The following is a 25,892-nucleotide window of genomic DNA, read 5'->3' on the forward strand; positions in this document are numbered from 1 at the left end:
ATACTTGGTGGCATAACCCCTCCATTATTTATTATTTCATAGTGATCCCAAGGCCACTCACATTGTGTAAGAAGTTCTATCGTACAATATTAATCTATGAACTAATTATCTATATCTTCGAAAAACGGATATATTGTAACTCCGTACTTTTAATTAAAAAGGAAAATTAAGGGCAGTTAGCGGAAACGATACAGCCACCAACTTTCCGTTATGAGAAATGCAAGGGGGAACTAGATAAAACCGAAAGAGTGAGAGACATGTCACCCAAGTTGCTCACCACGCGCACCCATCTCCCCTGCTCCATCTTCATCTTCCCGGTTGCCGCAGCGCTGCTCGACTGCAGACTGCTCCGATTGATTGAAACAGAGTGAGCTCGCACTGAACAATTCCTAGGAATCTCGCAGTGAGGCCGCGTCAGCTGAGGACGTCACTCATGGAAGTTCAGGGATGTGCGTTGCTAGCACCCGATGATCCAAGCCCGACGCCGCAGCTTGGATTTGTGTGGAGGTCTAGTCTGTAGCATCCTGAGGTTGGAGCGATACGCACGGACAGCAAAACTTCCTGGTCTTCGTTAGTTTGAATCTTGCCATGTCCATACCCACAGTATGCGCGCCTGGTATGAATTTTCCACGTCCTGGTATCACGGACCACGCAGCGGTATTTGGGGTTGAATCTCTCTGGAAAGCAGCTTTGCATGAACTTGCTCAGGTCGAAGATTCTGGTGCTCCGACCAGGAATTGCTGCCGGTTGGTGAGAGAAAGGGCGTCTTTGCTGGTAATTCAGCAGCTCTCGAGCTGCTTACCTGCGGCGACCTTCTTCCCTTGGATGGGATGCGCTGTCGGGGCACGTCTTACTTATGAGTTGTAGGTCATTGCTGCATGGAATTCGAGCTCAATTGGACGTGTTAGTTGCTGTCGAAGAGGTGACGAGGTGGATTAGAGATGAAGATTTTCGGGCAGGTGAATCAGATGAAGTTATTCAATTGCTGGATGAGTGGTATCAGCCAAGAGCAGGAGGCCATTCAGTGTACAGAGAACGCCGTTCTTACGCGATTCATCAACCAAGCTGCCAGGTATTATTTTGCTCCCTACTGCGTTACTTATGATTGAATACAGTTTGCGAGACGCAACTTCATGTGACGGTCTGGTGGCTATTTAATTGCTAATTTGTGAAGGTTGTTATGTTCATAACACATTTTTAGCGCCAGGTTTGAGGTTGTCGTTCCAAGTAACTTCATTCAGCCTGTACATGTTAAAAAATGAAAGATTCATCAAGGTGTTGCATTCGTATCTGGATTATTGAATGTCGGTATAACAGTGCGCATATGGCTGGTACTTTTCGTTTTAAACACAGCACTAGTCGATGCACATTAATGTTGCAATCTCCTTCGATATTCAGAATCTCGCCGCAGGAGGAGACCACAAACTTAAAACCAGCAGAAAACTGCAGGTAGCTTGGATTCCTTCTCTTGCAATGCTGAATTGCGAATCGAATCTAGAACTGATGCCTCGGAGTTCATATCTACACATTTAAGTCGCAGATGAATGTTTTTCAGTTAGTGAATTTTAGCCTGTAAATTGAGGAAAGTTACAATTTTACGGGCGACGCGAACGCTTAATTACGCTGTACCATTCTGGATTCGAAAGACGATCGCAGGACTAAAGGTCCACTTCCTGTGCATGACCTTTCAACCAGGCTGAGTGGTCGCATCTGACATGTCTTGTTCCTCCATGTGCAAAAGAATTATTAATTATTACTCTCGCAAATACAATAGAAAGTTGTAACAGCGTCCATTGCTAGTGCTGACCTCGTGAGCGTATGGAATTGGGATTGTGAGCAGTCACTTCTCCGCACAGCTTGAACTGAACGAGAAAGTTGAGAAAGAAAGAGCCTCCCGAGCCGTGAAGTTGTTGCAGGAGGGCATCTTATTCCCCGAGGACCAGGAGGATGATTATACCACAGGTCTCAAACATCATCGTCCATCGTCACCTCTGGGCTACACCTTGGACATCGATTACACCGCTGTGAAGGTAGTGGAGGCAGTGATCGACAAATGCAAACTGCTGAACTGTGTTTCAACACTGTGTAGGAAACAGTGCACTGAGTTTAGTACAACGCTGAAAAGCTTGCACGATATTCTCCTTGTCATACAGGTGAATTTCCACTGAAACATTATTAGGAACTCTCATTCATACACAGGATATAGTAATCGGTGTCAAGTCTTCATGATTCGTGTGGTCGTAATTATTGAAATATTTGCACAGTGAAGCGTCGAATTTTTGTGAGTTTATAACTACGACGCGCAGTGGCATTCATAAAGGAGTGCATTCAAGTGGCCATTTGCAGTTACGATTAAGAGATTTATAGAGAGGGCAATAATCTCTTTGAGGTCGTACTCAAAATAAGCGAATTGATTATCACGACACCAGTACTTTTCGCTCTGTAAATTGTTTTGTACTGAAGCGTCGCTACTTCTAAATGAGTAACTCCAGATGAATGATCCACTTGCTTATACTGCTTATTGCCTCTTGTTTTGATACTTTGGAACAATTCTGATAGTGATCTTATCTAAACAAATTCTGCGGATTGTGCTTTGAGCAGGGAAGTGCTTGCCTCGACAAATATAAGGAGCTGTTGGAAGGTGTCTTGTTGCATGCGAGCAAGGCTTATGCCTTCACCGAAAAGGTGTTCTTCCAGGCGATGACAAATTCACTTCATGGAGTGACGGGACAGAAGGCTCACTTCAAATTTGGTGACTTCGCTTGCCGGTTCTACAACCTGAAGGTCGAGCTTTGTGAACAGTTCCAGAGGGTGAGCCTTCAATCCATTTACGTGGATTTCAAATCGTTCTCTCGTTGTATATTGGTGACGTTCCCTGATCATACCAGGCAAGGGTAAGAGTAGACGGCCTCTGCACTTCTAGAGAGAATGCACACGGAATCGTAGAGATTGAATCGGCGCGAAAAATACATGGTACCATTTCTTTTTTCCTAATTTCAAGGTTTGATATGCCTTGGGGCCTTGCAGAGTGAGAATGACTGTCAGTCGGGCGGCTGTCCTCGAGAAAAGCGACTCTCTTATGGTGTCAGCACTTACTCGGTGCCTGTGCTCAACATTGCGAGGAGGCTGTACAAAGAAAAGCGAGTGGTCACTCCGATAACGGAAATTTATGGCAAGTCCTTATACACTGTGGAGCTTACGTACCCTCGGACATGGCTTTCGGACGATGTGGGCGTTGTTTCGAGAGTCGAGAGCAGTGAACGTGGATACAAGCAAGTGTTGCTGGTATAATACTGAAATCCATTCAGCATCATCTCTGCACAGGAAACTCTTATCCTACAATGACGAATTGCTCGGGTTCAACTGAATTATGTGTCACGTTTCTGTCCTTCACTAAGCTCGAAGGATTTTGAATTATGGTGAGTGATTTGGCTTGCACATGGGGGGATGGGTAGAGCGCATGCATGACATTACCATGGCTTGTCATCTGATGTGCAAGGCCGATCGCGTGAAGATTGAGAAAGGAGCTTGGGGCTGGGAAGCTGCACACAACACGGTGCTCATCACGTACAATGATTTTTTAGTGGCCAACGTTGCTTCTATGGCAGGCAGTCTGCTCAGGTTCAACAAGAAGTGTGTAAAATCAAACAAGAGGGCTCATCAAGCTCAAAAGTACCGGACGAGCGTTCAGGTTGTGGGGTCGACCCGGATCGACCTCGACTTGCAGAACCTGTTCATCAAAGGGACCAAGGACAGGGACAACGTCTACTACAAATGCTTCATTAACACAGACGAAGAAGAAATTCTCGCAATCTACAGATACCACATCCATCATTTCCACATGGCGGAGGGATTGCTGCACATTGTTGGCCGCGGCAACCAGATCGAACTACGCCACGTCCTGGTCTCCATCTTCTCCTGTCTTGGCTTCACTTGTACCGTGTGAGCAGCGAACAAAACCCATTTCTTCACCACCTACAACCCGCGAAACTTTGTCCATTAACATCGATTCGACTAGAAAATGACCCAAATTCCAGCGACCTTATTCGAATGAACCACTCTCATCGATCATTCCAAAAATCGCCCTGGAAGTGCACAACACAACCTGCATGTAGTTAGAGAGGGAAGGTAGGTGCAGCTGGAAATCAGGTAGCTTCACAACACAAAAATCAGATCCTGGTCGTGGACACACACCTCGCGGTGCCAATCAAGCCGAAAAAGAGTAAATCTACTCGAATTCTTTAGAAAACCGACACTCGGCAATCGGTCCGGTGCACCTCAAAACCTCCTCTACAGAGACGGTCGATGTCCTCCCCCATTCGAGTCACTTCCTATGCAGAGCATCAAACACGAACTCTCAACACCATGCGCCATGATCACTCAAGGCAAGTGAAGAGCATGCCAGAAGAGCACAACATCTCGGCAGCGATGATCTGCAATGCCAAGTATGAGCCGCAACAGCGTGCAACACCTAAAGCTCATGGACTCAGAGTGCAGTTCTAGTTCCATTTGCATGAGTGGCCACAGTTGTGATGTTCCTCACCCTCGGAAATTCGGATTGTACTTACATTGTACTTAGATTGTGTGAAATTGCAAAGTTTGTTTTCAAATTAGTGCGCATGTTAAAGTTTTAGCCTGTTTGATGTTCCAAAATAAAGTAAGTGATTTTAAACATGATTGTAGTATATTTGACTTTTAAGATCTAATTCAGTAGTGCGAAAGAAGATTGTTTGCATCGTTCTGTTATATTTTTTCCCAAATACTCCAACCTTCTTCCTATCGGAATAAGTCAAATTTGTACTGGAATATCCTTTACTATGAAATTATTTCAAAAAAACATACTAGTATGAGTTAAAGAATTTGATGATTTTATGTTTTTATGAAAATTGTTTTCTATGGAACTTGTCAACAATATCTTACATGTTGATTGTACTACGTGGTACATGCCTTCAATAACTTTTTACATATCTACTTCCAATGAATAGAACTTTTTTTCTTTTGTAGCTATCTTGTCTAATTTCTTTTCATTAGTTAGTTTTTATGATTAGTTGTATTGTAAAATCATACTTAAATTATTGTAGCTACAAATATATTGATAGATTTGATTATAAATTAGAGCATATATTTAAAGTCGTTGTAAAACTGAATAAATATTTTTTATTCAATTTTTGAATGGCTTTGATGTATGATATAAGTGCCAACTTTTAATGAAGATTTTGAAGTTACTTTTAACATTACAAAGATGAAGGATTATATAGTTGTGTGTATAAGCACATAACTGCTTTAACATGCTGACATGGATACATTTTAAATAAACCACATGATAAATAAATTGGAAATTCTTCCTGAAAATAAATAACTTAAAATTTGGGATTTAAGTTTGAACTTAGCTTCATGATATTTCCAACATTTATCCATCCTTTTGAAACTTTGTTACAACGCTTCTTATTGATTCATAATTGTAGAGGATTTAAAAAGTGGTGTAGCCAAGACAAAGGTCCTTTGATGCAAGTTAATTGCCATTTGAAATTTTATAAATTATTTTTAAAAAAATTAAATCTTCAAAAAAATCTATTTAAAAAAAAAAAAAAAAAAAAAAAAAAAAAACTTTTAAATATCACAAAAAAATAGAAAAATAAAAACTTCAATGAAAATCTTAAGGATTCTTTTTACAATGTTTAATTATTTTTTGATTTATTAACATTTTTATTGTAATAACAAAAACTTTGATATTTTTATTTTAATATATTTTTAATTAATATTACAGTTATAAAGATTCTTAAATACATCCTAAAAACAGTTTGATAAAATCTTAGATAAATCTTAATAAATCCAATAAAACTTTATACAAATCCTAATAACTCTAATAAAAGTCTAGTTAAATATTAACAAATCTTAATAATATCTTAACCAAATCTTATGTAAATTCTAACAAACTATAATAAAATTCTAAAGACACTTCAATTAAGTGCTAATTAAATCTAAACCAAATCCTATCTAAATCTAATTAAATCTTATAGTAGTTTTAAAACTCCATAAATTATTAATTAAATTATTTATTTTACTTTAAAATATATACACATTGCAATTTATTGATTAACAACAAGTAAAAGAAATCTTTTAAAAATTCAACTTATTGATTAGGAAAAAAAACTTCTAATTTATTTGAATATTGGCCATCTTCTTTTTCCAACCTTAATGTTAATCTACAAGAAATTTTATTTTTTTATTTTATTGTTCAAACTTGATGGACAAAGTTTTGTGTGTTGCTCTCAAACTTTGTTTCATTGTCTCAAAAATCACAATAATATTTAAAACTAAATAAACTATTAATTCAAAAAAAATTATCTCAATTAGATTGGCAACTTTCGCAAGATCAAAGAAATCTTCACTAACTCTTGAAATCCAAATTTTAAGATCCTAAGCATTGATTTAATACAATTGATTTAATTAAGAGACTAATAAAATTCAATTGGTACTTCAATTGAATTTTAATAATTTTTAATCCAATTGTTTGATTGATCTCAAATTTACAAGCCACATTACTAATAAGCCAATTCACAATTCTACACATATTCACCTATCAAAGTACTATAATGTTCAAAAAATTTAAAATATATAAATTATTTTTTATTTCTCAAAATCTCAAATCACTTTAAAAACCTCTAACTTTAAAAAACCTTTAAATACTTATTATTTATCTAAATCACCTTAAAACAATAGTCAAACATATTTTAACAAGTTTAATCTTTGATATTGTTCTTCAATCAATAAAAAATAAAAAAAATAAAAAAATAAAAAAAAAAAACTGGATTTGCAATAGGTGTGCATTTTTGTGTCTTAAGATATAGTTTTGACTATGGTTCACAACCAATCCTTTTTAAATACCAATTTCTAGCTTTTTTAAAATAATATTTTCTAAAAAACACTTTTAATTCTCTCCTAAAGATGCAAATATTTATATTTTTTTAGTCTACTTTAATCTAATTTATTTATGCTCCTACAAAATAAATAGAAGCCTTTTTACAAACAAAACAATATTAACACTAAATGTATTTACTAACTCCCTATTTTTTACCCATATCTTTTTAAAATATAATTCATATATTTTTTCTTTTATTGTATAGCTATGCTACTATATAGCACCTTGCAATTGAAATCTTATGCAAGACCTAATAAAGGTCATATTTTATCTTCAAAAACCTCACATTGTTTTATAATAGATGTTTGTTTAGAATCTAAAAATCACAAAGCTTTTGCTTGATTTGATTCAAGAGGCTTAGCTTCTTTTTAAATAAAAGCTTTGTTAAAAAACATGAAATATCTTCAATAAAGAAAACTAAGACCATAAATGTAGAAGTCATAGATTATTATTCTTTATCTTTTTTAGATCTTATCTATAAAACTATTCATAGAAAGTGAAGCACAATTATGCGCTTTTAAATTTTCCTACAACGAGACATTTTAGATACAATAAGATATTGAAATTAATATCAATAGATTTTAAGAGGCTTCAAATGTAAATGGTAGTTAAAGACTTTGTATAATTATGTGATGTTTGTTTAAAATTAAAAAATACTTGTTATTGACCTTATGGACTTCTTCAACCATTACTTATATGAAAACAACTATGGTCAATTATTTTTATAGACTTTTTTTTATCAATCTTAAGTTCTTATAATTTTATATTTGTAATAGTAAATTGCTTCACTAAAATAACACAATTTGTATCTTGTGCAAAAACTATCATAAATAAAGAAATAGCCAAAGTTATTTTTGATAATATTTATTGCTATTATGGATTGCCAAGAAATATTATATCAAATAGAAGGACTTAATTTGTATTTAGATTTTAGAGAAGACTTTTTAAAATATTGAAAGTATACATTAAATCATCTTTGGTCTTCTATCTCCAAATTAATGGACAAACAAAATAGGTGAATTAAATATTAGATCAATATTTAAAATCTATCATGTATTCCATGTCCTTTTTTTCTTTTTTCTTTTTTTTATCATAGAAGATAGTAAGTATACCAAAAAAAGGACAAATGCCACATTTTCTTATAAAAATGGACAACAATCAAGAATTTAAAATAGAAGAAATTTTAGACTTAAGACAACGTTGAAATAGTTGGAATATCTTGTACATTAGCATAGATATGATACTAGTGAATATACATGACAGCCATTCAAAAATCCTATCAATGCAACAAACAATATTGATGTGTTTTATCAATAACATCCTTCAAAACCAAGATGATGAATAAAAAATTCTTTGTTACAAAGCAAAGTAGATTCAATGAAGATTGTGACCTTAAGGAAATAAAAAATTAACAACAAGCAAATTCAATACTCAAGAATTATTGTTTGTTGAATTACCAAACAAATCATTGAAATTGTCATAACTTTTTAAGCAATGTAATAAAGATGAAGATCTTTAAAAATGACATATTCTTAAGAATAGATGATAAGACATAATGCATTTCATATCATGACCTTGAAAGAGACTCTTAATATTTGATAATACTATTAAAAATATAAACTATTATTAATTATAATCCAAATGTTTTGTTGAAAGAAGCCATAAATACTTAAATAATAATGAAATAATAAGATGGTCTTACTACTTTGATATAAGCTACTATTTATGATTGAAAGGACCTATCAACTACCTTTAATAGAAACAAAAATCAAAATATATAACAAATTCAATTGGCCACATCTTTGACTTTTCCAACATATAATCACCATTCTTTGTAAAATTTTATAATTAAAAATATTACCAAATAAACTTACATCTAAAGAGAGTTTAGAATATGTACACTTACAACAAAACTAAATACAAAGTAACTTGAAAATATCAAATAACTTAGAAATATAATATAATATTATAACTTGGTATCATTTATAACTCAAATCTGAAATTTCATAAAATTATAAACAATACTCGATTTTAGATAACATAGACCATCAACTTAAATTTAGGTACAGAATCTAATTCAAGCTCCACAATTTGAATCCACATCAACTCTGAAACAATACTTTTTAAATATCCAAGAATCTCACATGAAGCAAAAATTGGAGGTACAACCAAATAGTACCTGGAAGATGTAAGATCAACATGTATTCGAAGGAAAAAAAAGTTCAAGTTGTTTCACAACTAAAGTACTCAAAATTTAAGAAGAATAGTTCGGTTGATGTTGCTTGCTAGTGGCGTTAATAAATGCATAAAATCATATGCACTGGGAGGGGATGCCTCATACAGTTTGTGAAGAATCAGCGCAATCTTGTGCTAAAAATAACTGGTCGGGGAAATTTACAAGTTCTTTCAATGGACGGCACTGCACATCCTAATGATGGATGATCTGACAGAGTGGCGCCACCCCAGCTGCCTGGTTGGAATTGTTATCACTCATGATTTTCTGAACACATATTTGACCACTTACTCTCATCAATATTACGAGATATAAACAAAACAGGGCCCGACACAGACTACTACACCCACCATTTCAATCACGACAGCTTTAGTGTCAAACAATAGATGTAAATATTGATTCAATAACCATATTATTTAGAGCGATAATGTCTATCTATAGAAACCGAGATGTCCGAGCATAAACCCCAACAGGAATCTGCCGGTGCACTTACACTGCATTAAGACGATAGGAGAGAGAATCTCCCAACATCCCCACAGTATGAACAGACGGGTGTGATACGCAAATGTGGGTTGGAAGAAACCCGAGAACGTTACAAGTGCAAAAATGGTTCAATATTTAATTCCACGGCTGAGCACGGATCTGTAATATCAAAGCGCAGCATGACCTGTTTCAAAAGTAGAGGTGATAACGTTAATGTGGTGAGCAGGACTTGAATCGAGGCATAAAGCCAAATGCATACTGAACGAGTTGAGCAAGTACCCAAATCAATGCACATGCGAGACTGACCTCAGGATTTACGATTCCGAAGGAGCCAACGCAAGATCCCGCATAAATTATGTTGGCTTGCCGTCCTGAAAAATATTCAGGCTCCTGAAATCGACAAGGGAAAATCCAGGTTTAGTTCATTGTGAGGTAGAGCGTGTTTATAACAGGCATAACACCAAACGGCTACAAACTAGGAATTAACCTCCCCGCCTGTTAAGAGGACAAACAAAGAGTACTTCTAGCTTACTAATTGAAGCTGGAACCTAGGATACCCTAGCCTTTCAGCACCTCACTAATTTTACCATTATTATAAATATTATTAAATAAAGAACTTTTAGCAAGGAAATAACAGACCATGTTATTATGACAAGAACACGCATGCGAAAAGCAAAAACTGGCACACAGCACTGCAATTTCTTACACTAATATGGCAGGTAAAATCTACACACATAAAGCTCAGACGGTTCTTTAACAAAATAGGCAACTTAAAGAGAGATAGTATGTATATATGTACACACACATACACACACACGTACCTGGGACGGGACAATATGGTAGCCATCATCACTGTAGGTGCCAGAACCTTTATTAAACTCAGCAGGCCGAACACCAAGAACCTCAAACACTCTGTCAATAAGACCATGAATCACCTAATTTCATACCCACACGAAAATAATTAGCAGCCAACAAGAAAAGTTTCTGCCGAGTGTTGCAAAAACATTTCAAGAAACATCAGATATTTTTAAGCAGAAATGTATCAACGTCTTGTCTTGAGACTACAGCAAAACCAAGAAGAAAGAAAAGGTGGTCTCTAACAAACCTCAAAACCAGAGTTCATATTGGAGTAGATAGCAGCAAGATGTCTACTGTTCACTGCACCCACGTCCTTTTTACTATCCAGTCTTACAATGTCAGATACCTCGAACAGCTGCAATGAGATATCCCACCTTATTAGGATTGGCATCCACGTTTGGCTAAGGGCACAGCAAACGAACACAGTTCAGATGCTGATAGGAAAGGTAGCGAGAATAACCTTAAGTGGTCTAGGTGCATCTTTGTTTGAACCCATCGTTTTCAACATCCCTGGAAGCAAACTCGAGCGTACTACCTGTAATAAGGTAGCAACGTCTAATAATAAGTATCAACCGTAAAAGAGACTGTCAGCAAATTACCACAAACGAAATCTCATCAACCTTGTGTTATTGATAATCGCAACTGCACGTGCAATTAGAAAAGAGATCCCACCTCAAAATCTGCAGTCCTCGGGTTGCCAATGATTACGGCTGTATTCCCGTCGTCCTTTCGATTAACCATAGTAAAGTTCTCTTCACGAGAGCACAAAATCCACGTAACTACCTCCGTAAACCCTGCCATTGCCACCTGCGAGAGTAACCACATCCAGAGCGGCTTGAAATTAGATATGGTGAGCAGGAAGTTAACAACATCAACATCTACAACACCCTCACAAACGCATGTGCGTGACAAACAAACATATCAATCTGCAATATTATTTAGCCATAAACTTAGTAAATTGACTCAAAACCGAACGCAAGAAAAAAATCCTACCTCGGCTCTTATCAAGTCAGTGAAATGATTCAATGGCTGCTGTTTCCCTTGCGTGTGAGACCTCGGCACAGTCCTTGAAATATTATTATATCCATATGCTATTGCAACATCCTGCAAACAAAAAGAACCTTGAGAACACCATTTTTTTCAATCAATCGGTTCTTGCGTCCAGATATAAGCTAGGAATTTCTCTGGAGGAGAATTCTCACCTCGGCAACATCACAAGCATGTAGAACATCGCTTCTTGTAGGTGGAGCAGACACTCGAATTCTTGAGTCAGATTGAACCTCAGTTTGAAGCTGCATCTTATTCAGCAAATTTGCGACCTGCCACACAAAATTTTGGCAAATAAAAATAATAAGTGCATCTTTTACATCGTCAGTGTACAAGTCAAACCAGTACAACAAATTCTTCCACACAACCTCTTCGATCACCAGTTAATCATCCTTCAGCAATGGATTTAAGGCGATTAGTAAGTTCAACCCATCAGAGGGTATAAATAGACAAACACCAGAACCCATAAGCATAGACTTCTTCAATTGCACACATTACCTACCAAGACAGAATCCTTCAACTGTTCCTAGAATACTAGCGCTACGTCTATCTTAAATGGTGTTATAAGCAGCAATGAGTTAGAATTTCAGAACTCAGGTACACAATGACATTGATGATATGACAAACCTCTTTTGCTCCCAATGAAGTTCCGATAATTCTATTGATGTATGCCATGTCCACTTCAAATGTACGAAGTGAAAGATCTGGGTATAGTGCGGACTTTCCATCTGCTGAGATCACCTCCACAGGTTCCACTTCAAATTGAGGACTGCTGTACTGTGAGAACGTAGTAACCTGTCTCCCACAATAAAAGCAAGAAAATAACAAATTCATCAACACCTAAACATTGATAGCCATGAACAATAGAGCTAATAATGGAAAATAAAGAGGAGGCAAGCAGCAAAGTGGCATACCATGGTGTTCAGCACAATCTTTGCCTTCGTCAAATCGGTAGCTGTGCATTCAATAAAGACATTCTTTGTCTTCAGGGAAATTGCCGAGTGTGCTCCGTTGATAATTGGGGGCAATGACAGCACTCTCCTGATAGATTACAACCAAAGGGGAACATGAATCTCTACAGGAAAGAAGCAAACCGTTGTAGTTGTTTTTATGCTCATGATTAAGTGATCATGAAAATTGCAGAATAAATTAGTTGTCTAGCGGGAACTTACTGATCTAACACACTGATTTATTCTTATTTTCAAGTACTAGACATGTAATACTAGAACGAACATCACAGATAGATTACCTCTTGCTGTCGTAGATTACAGGGTAGACTGGAGAACTTTCAATGATGTGCAAGAACTTCTTCAATTTCAAGTCCGACTGTCACGACAATATAACATAATTAGTCCCGTTTCTCTCTCTCTCGCTGCCTCTCCCCCTCTAGATGAACTTAAATTCTGCTCCTAACAGAGTAACCAGGAGGGACAATGTCTACTAGAATTCATAAATCAGAACTGTTTCAAATAAAAATTCACGAATCTTAAATAGAAGTTACCTTGTAAAACTCCATTAAATCAGCGCCATTGAATTCCTTTGTCTGCACACGGATAAGAACCATGATAAAAATGAAGGATATACGTCAAGTAATTAGAACATAGACTTCATGCAAATTCACAAGGCCTGACAACAACTTTGAATCGATTACGTTCCATCTTCATCAAGGCATAAAAACAAACCCACCTGCTTGAGAGGAGCGAATTTAATATCAATTGGTGGTAGAGCCTGCACAAAAAATATCAAAATGATTCAATCTATTGAGACCTAAAAGGAATCATGAAATCGAATATAAAATGAGAACTAACGAGATACGCAGGTAATGAATTGGAAATATTATGGCCAAGTATTAATGCATCTGCAATATTGTCCAAACAACCACAAAAATGAGACTCTGACGGTTGAGAGTTGAGGGTTGAGACATGTTATTACCTCGTAAGTGAATGGACCTTCAATTACATCAAGGTCGTGAGTCCCTATTGCAACTAAAGTCCTCCTCCTGAAAGCATGCAATATAACAGAAAATGCGAGGTTATGATACTATACTCGGCAGAACAGAGGAGTAATTGGAATAATTCCACTTTTTGCTACAAAAGTAACTAGCTGGTCGAAGTTTTAAGTGAAACCACACCTGCACAGGTTCTGATGAAGCTTGTCTTGAAGGTCAATGAAGCTGTTGTAACGTGCTTCATCAAAAGTAACGCCCCGCAGCACCGCACATACAACGAAGGGTCTGATTGACGAAGTCTGCAAATTTGCGTAAAGAGCATCAATACCACTCGTGTTCAAAAAAATTACATAAATAAATTCATAGAAGCGCAGAAATGTCATCATGAAGGCATTTTCATTGCGAACAAGACTAAAGTCGCCGGAATGCTTCATAAAAAAGTTTTCCAAGAACAGAAAATAGATTGCTATAACTACTGCACACCTCTGGTTTCACAACCATCTTCTGTACTGAACGTCTCGGGATATCAGAAAGACGAAAAGTCGGAATAGGATCTTTCCCAGTGAATATCCTCAATGCCTTTGCCAAGCCTTCCAAGCACAATAAATCATATCTGCAAGCAAATGCAGAACATACTAATCAAGTGCATATAAGGGCACGTCAGGTTCCTTCTAAACGTAGCAGTTCGAGGTATTATGTCAAGTACTCACAGCTTTCATAAGCAAGGCTCTTTCATAAAAAAAGCGAAGATCAAGGTGTAAATACCGATTAGCAGGTACGTCGATCTTGTAAATGATCTCTTCATCTGAACTTGCTTCTTCATCCACATGCTTCTCCTTACGCATCACCTCCTTCTCGGTTGTCTGAACAAGTGGTTCACAATGCATTGGAACTAACGCTCGACGCAAATTCAAAACATACAGATGTCCGAATAAAAAAGAATTAGAGAAATCACGTACCACATCATCAAGCTCAATACCGAACTCAAAGCAAAGCTCGTCAAATTCCTGATCAGCTGCACCGACGTGAGCACGATATCACTACCACAGTCCAAATCCAACAAAAGAATCCTCAGAGAACTCAAATCTAACCAAAATGTCACAAAAGTCAAAACACACTTACTGTAAGTCTGCTCCAGCGCAGCAAAAAGACGATCACGGCCTACACTAACCGTCGGCATGGCGAGACGTGCGCCCTGCCAACACAACACCAACTTCCTCACCTCAGCACAGTTCCTTTCCTGATTAAACAGTTAGAAGAGCTCTGTAGGAGAGAGAGGGGGACAATTTTAATAAATAACAAATAATAGGAAATCAAAAATGAAAACCTACACGACTTCTTCACGTAGTTGAAGTAAAAGAGTACAATTTAAATAATAGCAGAATTCAATCCTCAAATCCTTTTGTCTAGTACAATTTAAATAATAGCAGAATTCAATCCTCAAATCCTCTTGTCTAAGTGCATCACAGTTCCCTGCTGGCGACAATATCCAGGACTACATCCCTAGACCTCGGAATAATCAAGACAAACTTCGAATTCCAGAATATCGGAGAAGGAAGCTCATTTCGTCCGAATCACTGTACAATGAGGTGAAATCTGAAACCTTAAAAAATAGTGAGTCGAGGTAGGGAAGAAAGAGAGAGAGACCAAGGGTTATCGCCGCAAGCACCCGTGGAAGTGTAATAGGTGATCAATCGCAGCGCAACAACAACGCTCACGACGACGACGACACGGAGCACTGGTGCAGTTGATGTAAGCGTGCCTATACCCCTCTCTCCGTCCCTCCACTTAAGCATGGACTGGACTTTCGGAGCCAGCCCCCACTCTTTCTTTTCCTCTCGGAGGCGTTCTTTTTGCAATTAGGGTTTTTAGATTGGTGCTTTCTCACTTGTCGGGGCTCCTTATTACTTTATTCGCGCATTGTTTGATTTATGTCTTTCCATGTCTCGTCTTTATCGTTGTATTCCATCTTTTATCATCCCATTATCCATTTTTATCGTTGTACATAGAGTCATATGCATTATATATATTCCCCCATAATTTATTCCTAAAAATCAACAATCTCCAACAATTAGTCAAAAAAATTAAGAATTAACTTTGTTTTATAGTGCATAATTAATATTTTATTTTTAATAGTCATTTGATTTTTATTGACTTTTATTAATTAACAAAGGTAAATAATTGTACATGATAGAGAGTGTGTTGGTTGTGCATTTATATTTGGTTAAAATTACATATTTTTGTGACTGGTTTGTAGCACTAAGAGTGTATTGGTTGTACATTCATATTTGGTTTAGATTACATATTTTTGTGACCGTTGTCGTGTCGTAACACGACTATATAGTGAAAGATGATAATATGGATCTTATTATAGAAGAGCCAAGTTAAAAGAAAAGGTAGAAAAATATGGATAAAAGATAGGAAGGTAGTAAAACTTTTAGTAGTAATATTGCATTTTTAGAAAAAAATAGCTTCTACTTACTTTGTAGGGCCAAAAATAAGGAAAAATAAGGTAGATTGGAAAAATAAATGATATAGACATCTTTAGGAGGAAGTTAAGAGTAAATTCTAGTAAAAATTACTTTAAAAAAACTAGATGTTGATACCCGGAGAGGGCCGGTTATGAACCAGGGTCGGAATCAGACCCTGAGGCACAAAACCGAGTCTCAACCACGACTTCGGGACTCTTTGACAGATCGGAGAAGAGAGTTTGATAGAAGATTGAATAGGGTTTCTATAGGCATTGATTTTGGGTGATTTGGAGTTGGTATGACTTTATATGAGCTTTGCAAAGTCAAGGTTTGTTTCGGATGACTTGGGTTTTATGAAATAAAATAGGGTTTACGTTTTGGGTGATTTCAAGTGTTTTGTAATAGATCTACCCATGAAATTTTGTAGGTTTATGGTTATAGTTGGATTTAATATTTGTTGTGAATTTGAGCTCGATCTAACGGTTGGATTGAGGAATACTGAAGTTTAAGTGGGTCAAGGTCTTAGAAAGTAGAATTTTAGGTCCAGTGAGGGTTTTTAAGATTTCTTGCAATCTACTTGTTGGATTAGAGTGAAACTTATGTGAGAGGATAATAGACTTGTTTTTCTATGTGTATGAGAATTTTGAGATCAATCGAACGGTGCAAAGAAGAGATATTGGCTCTGGAAGATTGGCATCAAGGTTGAAGAAGGAGGCCAACCAATACCCGAGCACGTTTTTGAGGTTATCGCCTATTTGGTAATTCCGATCATTTTCAAAAATTTTGTGGTTTTTTTCAACTTAGTTTTTAAGAAGTGTAAAAAATTTGAGTTAAGATCAACAGTTTTTTCATTAGCTATTAAGGTTTAAATCTATTATAGGAATTATTAGGGTTTGATTAGGAATTGGTTTAGGGTTTAGGATTTGGATTAGGGTTTGATTTAGGATTTAGGATTTGGATTAGGGTTTGATTAAGAATTGGTTTAGGGTTTAGGATTTGGATTAGGATTTGATTTAGGATTTAGGGTTTGGATTAGGGTTTGATTAGGATTTATTTAGGATTTAGGATTTAGTTAGGATTTGGATTAGGATTTGGTTTAGGATTTAGGATTTGGATTAGAATTTGGTTAGGGTTTGATTTAGGATTTGGTTAGGATTTGGTTTAGGATTTGGTTGGTGTTTGGTTTAAGGTTTGTTTAGGGTTTGATTTAGGATTTAGGATTTTATTAGGATTTAAGATTCAATTAGTTTTGGCCTAAAGTTTGAATGAAGTTCAATAGGATTTTAACTAGAATTAAATTAAGATTGAATTGAGATGTATTTGAGTGATATTTGTGATCCTTCTAATATTTCTTTAAGAATTCTTATTGTTTGTTTGAAATTTCTTTGAGGTTTTTTTGAATTTGATTAAGCTTGCTTAGCATTATTATGGTCTAATTAGAACATTGTTAGTATTCTATTAGAATTAGGATTTTGTTATTGCAATTTCCATTCTTCCTTCCACAGCCAGGTGCCCTGAGCATCCTCAAGCAAGACTTCACGTATTACAACACCGTGTGTTGATTGTGCATTTATATTTGGTTTAGATTACATATTTTTGTGACTAGTTTGTAGCACTTGATGTGTTGTGAGTAATGACCTTTGTTTACACAATAAACTATTATGTACATGGTTTAACTACAAATGTAGGTGTCTACAATACTAATGTCTTCTAAAAATGCATTTATGCATAACATGATAAGTAAATAGAACAAAACAAAAAATTGACTACCAAAATAATTTAGGTTGCAATAACATTTAGGATTGTTTTCAATGTAGAAGAACTTCTATCAAACCTACTTCTGTCTTAATACTTACACTTTGTTCATAGTTCATGTTTACTAGGTCTAACCAAAACATCTCAGATGCTACTTCAATTTAAAAACTTCACACATAAACAATTTGCATAAGATAGGTATTCACCCTCCAAGGAACCAAAAACAAATCGAACTTTGAAACCCCATGGGCAAATCAACAATGTCATGCTTAGCACATTTGAAACAGAAACGAATCAAAGAAGTTAAAGAATTTAATGTATATATAAATCGTCAATAACCGAGGCATATGTTACCTCGAACCACTGATGTGATTCAGTGATATATGCTACATTATATTGTACTGAACCAATTGTTTCTGATTACCTCATCATCTAGTTGCAGGCATTCCTCACTATTCCTCAGGAAAAAAATCATAGTGGGTCGCCCCGGAGGCTCACGATTCCATCCGACTACCTCTCTGCCGTAGCCAGTATCTGATCCGCATTTCTAGTCTCTCTTTGCCACCGGATCGATGCAGAGATCGTCATTTTCACAGAAAGATTGGCTGTTTCAGGAATGGATGCGTCTTCAAGAATGGAGCGGATACACGGTTTTTCGGTGCATCTCTTTTACAGATAATTACAGAGCAGAAAGAATGAGACACCCTGCACGGTGTTGTCTAGAACTTCAAGGTGATATCCTTTCGCAAGATTTTTCCGTATGCAGACTTGGGAATCGAGTCAGCGAAGTAGACATCGTGGATTTTCTTGTAGAACACCACCCTCTTTGCAACGTGGTCCTTCACCTCGTCTTCGGTGATCGTGCAGCCAGGGGATCGGACCACGATCGCCACGGGTACTTCTCCGGCGACCTCATCCTTGCGTCTGCAGAGCATTGGGTTGGTTAGTTGTAGAGCAGACTCGACAAGGTTTCGTAGTTTGTGAGATGGTATCTAAATTGCTGCTTGTAGGGATGGGCAAGGAGGGGGTGATGGAGGGAGGGGGGGAGGGTGGTGGAGCTTACGAGACCACTGCTGCGTCTTGGATTTGTTGGTGAGAAAGAAGGACGGCTTCCAGTTCTGCTGGTGGAACCTGGAAGCCCTTGTATTTGATGATTTCCTTCACTCTGTCCACGATGAACATCTCCTCGTCCTCGTCTATGAATGCGACATCTCCAGTGTGGAGAAAGCCGTCCTCGTCGATCGTGTAGGCCGTAGCTTCCGGGTTGTTCAAGTATCCTGAGGTTGGCAAACTCTACGTTTAGTGATACAGCGCAAATGTGGTCACACTTGATTTACTCGTGTGTGAGCATTTCGTGAAACAGTTACTCAACTTCACGAGGAGAACGGAAACAAACCTTTCATGATTTGAGGTCCCCGAATGCATATCTCTCCGGGCTGGTTGTATGACAATGACATGCCAGTCTCGGTGTCGATAATCTTCACCTCTGCGTTCCGAACGACAGTGCCACAAGATCCTGGTTTCACAGGAAAGGGTGTCTTGGCGAATGCCAAACTCATTGCCAGTACTGGGCCCGCTTCGGTCATTCCGTAACCCTGCAAATTCACAACTTAATCCAAGCTCATATGAGTTGTCGGTTCCTAGAATACAATACACAAAAATTATCCTCAAATCTTCAGCGCTTCTGTTTCGGAAAGGAAGACATGTCAAAAGGAATTACTGGAGTGATAGAGTATGTTACCTGGCCTAGAATAGCGTTGGGCAGCCGAGCCCTGAAGGCATCTTCCAGCTCCTTACCAAGAGGGGCAGCACCGGACATTATCATCTTGATGCTGGAAAGGTCGTAATTCTCCACGATGGGATTCTTCGCAATTGCGAGCATAATTGGCGGCACAAAAGGTCCCATTGTCACTTTGTATTTCTGGATGAATTCTAGCAGTTTGGAGAGCTCAAACTTGGCCATGATCACGAGAGTGGCTCCGGCACGAAGCCCGCAGAGGAGGATCGAGTTCAGGGAATAGATGTGAAACATGGGCAGCACACACATCAGAGTGTCCTCTACATTGATATTGAAATGGGGCACTTCGCCATCGACTTGCTGGGCAACGCTGGTCACAAGACTCTTATGCGTAAGCATGACACCCTTTGGCAGCCCTGTGGTGCCAGAGGAGTATGGGAGGCAGACGACGTCGTCGGGGTGGATGTCGACTTCCGGGCATTCAGCCTCGTCGGCCTCTAGGAGCGCGGAGACGTGTAAGTAGCCGTCGACATACTGATCGACGACGATGATTTGGATGTTCAAACCAGCCAGCTTCTCGATGTATCTGGATTGAGTAACCACGACCGTCGCCCCTGACGCGATGATCTGCTTCGCAAGCTCAGTTGATGTGTAAAATGGGTTAGCTGTGGTTACGATGGCGCCCCTCTTCGCAGCTCCGAGGAACACTTGGACGAACTCCGCGCAGTTTGGGAGCAACAAGGCAATGACTCCCCCCTGTTCCACTCCAATTTTTGCCAACCCTGCGGCCACGCGCCGTGAAGTGAGCTCCATCTCGCCATAGCTGTACTCTCTCCCTGTGTTACCGTCGATTAAGCAGACTTTGTCGGGCCACTGCGTTACCTTCTCGAGGCAGTAATCAGTCAGGGGCATGTGATTGGAGATATAAATATCTGGTAGTTTGGACCTGAAAATGAATTCTTGTACTTGATCAGACGGTGCACTTTCCGTCTTCGTCTCCGCCCAGGACTCAGTGAGAGAAGGTTTCAATTCCTGAACATCAGATTGTAGGGATTTCATAATCGAGTACGTTAAGGGTTCGGACATGAGAGACTCCGAGATTATGCTAGGAGACATTTTCAAAGCTCTTAATTTCCGGCTGGACCAATGTGCTCACCGATCTGTTCAAAAAACAATTACTGTGTTAGTTGTAAAACGGATAGAAAAGAGCTACCGCCTGGCTGTATATTTCTCATCATTATAGACGCGAATAGAACAACAGCAATGAGCCTCTGAGAATCCGCTAGCTTGCAAAGTGATCGACCTACAACAGACATACCAACAGCTTCGTATCTCTCCCATTAAACCCTCTCACACGTGGTGCTAAAGTTATCACTATTCTGGTAGAACTACAAGAGCAATCAAAATTATTCTACCGAAGCTCGAACGTCAGGAAACATCACAATATTTTTTTTACATTGCGATCTCATACTACACAGCACATTTCAATGCGAGCTTCAAGCTTCTACCTGACTAGCAACCAGGACCTCACTCCTTCCAGAGGCTATTGATGTTCAAGGTCGGGTTGTGCACAGGGACTAGATGAAATCTTGAGCGGAGAGACTGATGCGAGCTCTTTGGCGACCAAATGTGGACTAATATCGGAACGAAGGGACTTTCTCAGAGAGATTGTGGATGACGGTAGAGAAAATTGTAAGCTGGCAATTACAGTTGGAGGCTGGAAAACAAATCAGCAGAACTGCGAAGATGAAGAGAGGGTATCTGACGGCCTCGAAGCTCCCTCGCTCACGTGTTCTGCTCCCTGCTCTTCGGTTGCACTATCATTGCCACTGCATACTTGGGCCTGAGTCCCCTGAAATGCTCCTCTTTCATCCCTTGTAATGGCTCCACAGAGAAAGAAGATAAATATCACTCATTACACCTGTCCTCAAGAAATGGGTCTTCAGCGTGCAGGCTCACAAGCATCTAACTCGATCCGCGCTATTATCCACAAGGTTGGCGCGACTATTGATTGCGGATCGGCTCCACAAGACAAACTCGCAATTGACACGGTTCTTCATATGCAGGTGTTGGGCTCCCCGCTGAGTTCTGGCTGACGTTCAGACGCTGGGGGCTCAGGTCATCCTGGTCTTGCTCGATCACGGAACCTGACTTCGGATCCGCAGCGTAGGCTTTCCTCAGGCGATGTCCAACCTTGGACAAATTCCTACCGCTTTCAGAACTTTTCTCCTTCCTTTCCTCCTTTTCCCATTTTGACTGCACCGCGTAATGTCTGCAACAGCGACAGCGGCGGAGGGATCGATATGGAAAACAAGCAGCATGGGAATCGACGATAGTCAGAGACTTCGAGTTCATCCCTCGAGGGATGTCTCTGCGGGGGTTGCCATATTGTCAACAGGAGCTTGGTGCTTTCTCCTGGTTCCATGATGTTCAACAGTTGCAGGAAAATGTTTCAACTGAAGAGCGCGGTTAGTCCCCATTGGTCCGTAAAGGTGGCAGAAAGTGCATGAGGAATGAAACATTTTTGTGCCGAATCTCGCAAAGGGGTTGGAAGTCAAGCCCCGCTCTGACTGTCATGGACGAGATTCCATCGCCGGGTTTCGGCATTGACCGCGAGGATTTGCGCATGTGCTCAAGGCCTTGACGCTCCTATGCCGTCCACGCGGTATGCTCTTGTGCTGACTGAAGCGAGAGAGTGAATCCGCTGGATGGATGCATTAGTGCGTGGATAAGTGGATGACCAGATAGTATGGATGATCCGATACGATTGATTGATGAATGGATTGGTGGATGAATTAGTGCATGGATGTTTGGATGACCAGATAGTATGAATGGTGGACGGATGTACAGTATTATAATTGGAATATGTGGCTTTTAAAAAACAAGGAAAGGATTGGGAAAAATGTTTTTTTTTTTTTTTTTTTTTTTTTTTAAACACTATTTTATGATAGCTTTTCTATAAGTTTGAATGATTTTGAAGTGAATATACATACTAGTTTTAAGGTAGTTTAATGGTTTATATCATAATTCGTATAGAACATACAATGAATCTTTTTCAAATACAGATTTTAGCCCCTATTACATCATCCTTTTCTTAAATCGTCAATTTTTACAAATTTACATTTGCCAAACATGTAAAGTGTGATGAAAATTTTCCAATCATATCAAAGCAAAAGGAATTTCTATATTTTTTTTCTAGTTTTTAGTTTATATTATAAATATATACTTTTTTTTAATTATTTTATTTTTTAATAAACACATAATTTATCTAATTTATTATATGAAACAACTTGGGTATAAATCAAAGAGACAGTAGTCTTTTCTTTGGCTAAAGATGGAAATGAGAGAATATGGATGAACAAGGGAATATATGGATGGATGTGTAGAAGAATGTAGTGCCCAATATCATGGGTTCCCACTATTAATATATAAAATAGCTTGTGTATAAGATAAAGAGACAAAGAAGCCTTTTCATTGGCCATGAAGAAGAGAACTTGGGAAACATGGGAGCGTAAGAACACAAGGCTTTTCAAGGCCTTGTAGTATAGAAGAGACTACCTCTAAAAGCTTTTATATCTTTTCTATGCCCAATAACATAGGTTTTCACTACTATATATATAAAAACATATATTTTATATTCACAATGTAAAAATTTATGTTGCCTTTTCACAATGCACTTTTTAAATATAATTATGATTTTTATTCTAAAAATAAAAAATCTAAAAATACTAAAATAAATATGGTTTATTATAATATTTTATTAAATTAGTTATTTTAGCAATTGAAGTAAATAAGAATTATCTTTGCCAATAACACTAAAGAAATATAAATGGTTCTGTAATTTTTGATTTTGATTTTGATTTTTTTTAAGTTGATGCTTTTTAACAAGTTGTTGATTTATTACTTGAAAAATTAAAATGTCACAATTTTTTTTTACCCAATGATATGGATAAGTATCTAATAATAATAATAATCATATTAACAACTTTCAAAGTAAATGTTAAGTTCATATTTTTATTCTATAATATAATTTTTTTTATAACGTCCAAAATTTCTAATAATACTAAAATAAAACATAAATGATTCAGTTTTTATGCATATAAATTTCTTTTGTCTTTTCTTTTCTTAGTCAACAATTCTTTAGGAGTAGTTGATTTTTGATTGAACACTACAAAATAAAATTTTACAACTTTTATTTACTCAATGGCACAAGTTTCTACTAATATATTATATAAATAAATGATTTTATCTTTTAAATAATTTAATTTATTTTTAATATTATATTTTAGTAGAAACTAAAATCCTATATATGCCATGAGTACAAAATAATTTATTTTGATTAAATTTTTTAAAATTTTAAAATGAATGGATTTTTTTTATTAACTAATTTTTTATATAAGAATTAAATGTAAAATACGATATGTTTTGAAAATTAACTTAATTTTAATTATAATTTATTTGAATTATTTATATTTAAAAATATTACCATGAAGTTATATATATATATATATATATATATATATATATATATTTGTGTTTCATATAACCACTTGATATATGGATAATACATCAATTTCAAAAATTATATTGTATAATTTAATTTAATTTTAAATGTATACTTTAAGCACCATGAAAGATGCTTATTTTTATTACTTGTCCTTCAACTATATTTGTTAAATCTAATATAAAACTAAAGGATATGTTGAATGTAATCCATCTTGATGTTAAATTTTCGAATACACTTGATAACTCTCACGAGATCTTACAAAAAAAAATTTTGTCTTTGTGCTCTTCCACCAATATTTTTCTTTCAACTCAATAAATGTTGCTCAAATATCCCAATGTCTGGCTCACCAATTCTCATAAAATTTATTAATAATTTTTTTTTATTTATTTTTAATTCTATTTACAACTTATTATGATATTCCACACTTTTTCTTTGAATGCTTCCATAAAAACCATTTGGAAGAAAATATCCATATGTTTTCCTTCAAATCTTCTTAAATTCTTTATTTATCTAATCTTCTTCTCATATTAATGTAATTAAGTATTTTCCTATATACAACCATTGACCATCATATAATTCTTCTCAAAAAAATTCAAGTGATATAGCCAAATACAATCCATCCCTTCTTGCATATAAAGTTGAATAAAAATTGGTGCCAATATTTTCTTCATCATCAATCATATCATCTTCATTATCATATCATGCTTGTGATAACAAATCTACAATCATATTGCTTTTTTTTAAAATATGCTTAAATTTTGGATTAATAGAATTTATATATACAATCTACATTAACATTATAATATCTAGTGTAGAATAATTAATAATCATGCCTAGTAATGATAATAATCTATTTCAACAATCATGATTGTATCAATCAAATATTCTTTTTTTATTTTTTTATTATGGTTATTATTTCTCATAATTTTCTTTTTATTTGTGCATAAGCCCTTTAATGAAGATTTAAGACTTTTGCTCCAAATCTAACCACATATCTATTCTCTTCTTCACCAACTTCTCTAATTATCCATCTAATTTCTATTGGACTAGCATCAACCATTAATACTAGTGGTTTTCCTAAATCATAATTATTTTTTTTCAAAGATGGTCGTAAAGAAAGGAATTTCTTCAACTTTTTTACTACCTTGCTTTACTCAATATTCCATTGAAACCTCCACCCATTCTTCAATAAATAATATAATGGCTTTGCTACATATGCAAAATATAGAATTTAAATGTGGTAAAAAATGTATGATCTCAAAAACCTTTGAACTTCTAATGTATTTGAATATTTTTTTTATCCTTTGAATTATGTCCACTTTTTCCATTGATGGCTTGCGTCCATATAGTCCACACATATGTCATACTACCAAAACTCTTTTTATCTCAAACATTATTTTTGCCTCCAATAAGGTTTAATAAATTTCTTTTAATCTTATCAAAATCTTTTCACAATCATCAATATGATTTGCTATAAACTTCTTACATTGCTTTAAATCTAATGTCTCATCTTTTCTTTCTTCTTCACATTTCTTAATTGATATATTATTTAATAAAGGTATTATTATACTCAAAATAAATTTTCTTAATATCTGTACATTCTATTCATCATTTGTGCCACAAAATTTGTAATTCCTTGTAATAATGTGCATATTTTGACCAATCCTAATCATGTCTTTATAGTTGTCAAATCTCTATTTTGCATTGCCAATTGAAATTGATCATATCTCAAATAAAGATCATCCAAAGAATAAACTACTCTCTTATGAATGCCTCTACAAATTCATCTACAATTGGACTTGAACTTATATTTCTAATAGTTATTTTATTTATCAATTATATATCTTAAATAAACCTCAATGTCTTATTTTTCTTAAATATTCTAAACCATCAATTCGAATATGGTGCAATAGATGGTTTTAAAACTTCC

At 36.4% G+C, this 25,892-nt stretch overlaps 3 protein-coding genes across 10 annotated transcripts; 1 reads left to right on the forward strand and 2 right to left on the reverse strand.

The window, feature by feature from the left end:
- The first annotated feature begins 286 nt into the window (after positions 1-286).
- LOC112274818 (uncharacterized) lies at positions 287-4,672 on the forward strand. Of its 3 annotated transcripts, none has more exons than XM_024504588.3 (6): positions 287-1,072; positions 1,354-1,449; positions 1,841-2,153; positions 2,602-2,811; positions 3,028-3,285; positions 3,500-4,672. In XM_024504588.3, exons 1-6 carry the CDS (start codon positions 942-944, stop codon positions 3,944-3,946), a joined length of 1,455 nt encoding a protein of 484 aa, XP_024360356.1. In that variant the 5' UTR covers positions 287-941; the 3' UTR covers positions 3,947-4,672. The 3 variants fall into 3 exon arrangements, with proteins under 3 accessions (XP_024360356.1, XP_024360357.1, XP_024360359.1); XM_024504589.3 differs by having other exon boundaries at positions 288-1,072; positions 1,399-1,449; XM_024504591.3 differs by lacking the exon at positions 1,354-1,449 and having other exon boundaries at positions 288-1,072.
- Positions 4,673-9,078: 4,406 nt separating this feature from the next.
- Positions 9,079-15,280, reverse strand: LOC112274657 (phenylalanine--tRNA ligase beta subunit, cytoplasmic). 6 transcript variants are annotated; one of them, XR_002967478.3, is made up of 21 exons: positions 15,139-15,280; positions 14,614-14,686; positions 14,451-14,506; positions 14,257-14,354; positions 13,975-14,104; positions 13,675-13,790; positions 13,476-13,542; positions 13,230-13,271; positions 13,045-13,086; positions 12,793-12,869; positions 12,458-12,584; positions 12,171-12,338; positions 11,699-11,815; positions 11,490-11,600; positions 11,169-11,303; positions 10,957-11,031; positions 10,744-10,851; positions 10,460-10,573; positions 9,945-10,028; positions 9,649-9,822; positions 9,079-9,422 (listed from the first exon to the last, which is right to left on the reverse strand). XR_002967478.3 is itself a non-coding variant. In XM_024504314.3 (20 exons), exons 2-20 carry the CDS (start codon positions 14,669-14,671, stop codon positions 9,748-9,750), a joined length of 1,800 nt encoding a protein of 599 aa, XP_024360082.1. In that variant the 5' UTR covers positions 14,672-14,686; positions 15,139-15,280; the 3' UTR covers positions 9,524-9,747. The 6 variants fall into 6 exon arrangements, 4 of the variants coding, with proteins under 4 accessions (XP_024360082.1, XP_090102223.1, XP_024360083.1 ...); XR_016499967.1 differs by having other exon boundaries at positions 15,161-15,275; XM_024504314.3 differs by lacking the exon at positions 9,079-9,422 and having other exon boundaries at positions 9,524-9,822.
- A 2,729-nt stretch (positions 15,281-18,009) lies between these two features.
- LOC112274681 (4-coumarate--CoA ligase) lies at positions 18,010-21,534 on the reverse strand. Its single transcript, XM_024504348.3, has 5 exons — positions 20,964-21,534; positions 19,459-20,615; positions 19,114-19,312; positions 18,781-18,994; positions 18,010-18,641 (listed from the first exon to the last, which is right to left on the reverse strand). Exons 2-5 carry the CDS (start codon positions 20,569-20,571, stop codon positions 18,437-18,439), a joined length of 1,731 nt encoding a protein of 576 aa, XP_024360116.1. The 5' UTR covers positions 20,572-20,615; positions 20,964-21,534; the 3' UTR covers positions 18,010-18,436.
- Positions 21,535-25,892: the final 4,358 nt, after the last annotated feature.

Source organism: Physcomitrium patens, chromosome 22 (genome assembly GCF_059467195.1).
Source record: "Physcomitrium patens ecotype Gransden chromosome 22, ASM5946719v1, whole genome shotgun sequence".
Taxonomy (NCBI): domain Eukaryota; kingdom Viridiplantae; phylum Streptophyta; class Bryopsida; order Funariales; family Funariaceae; genus Physcomitrium; species Physcomitrium patens.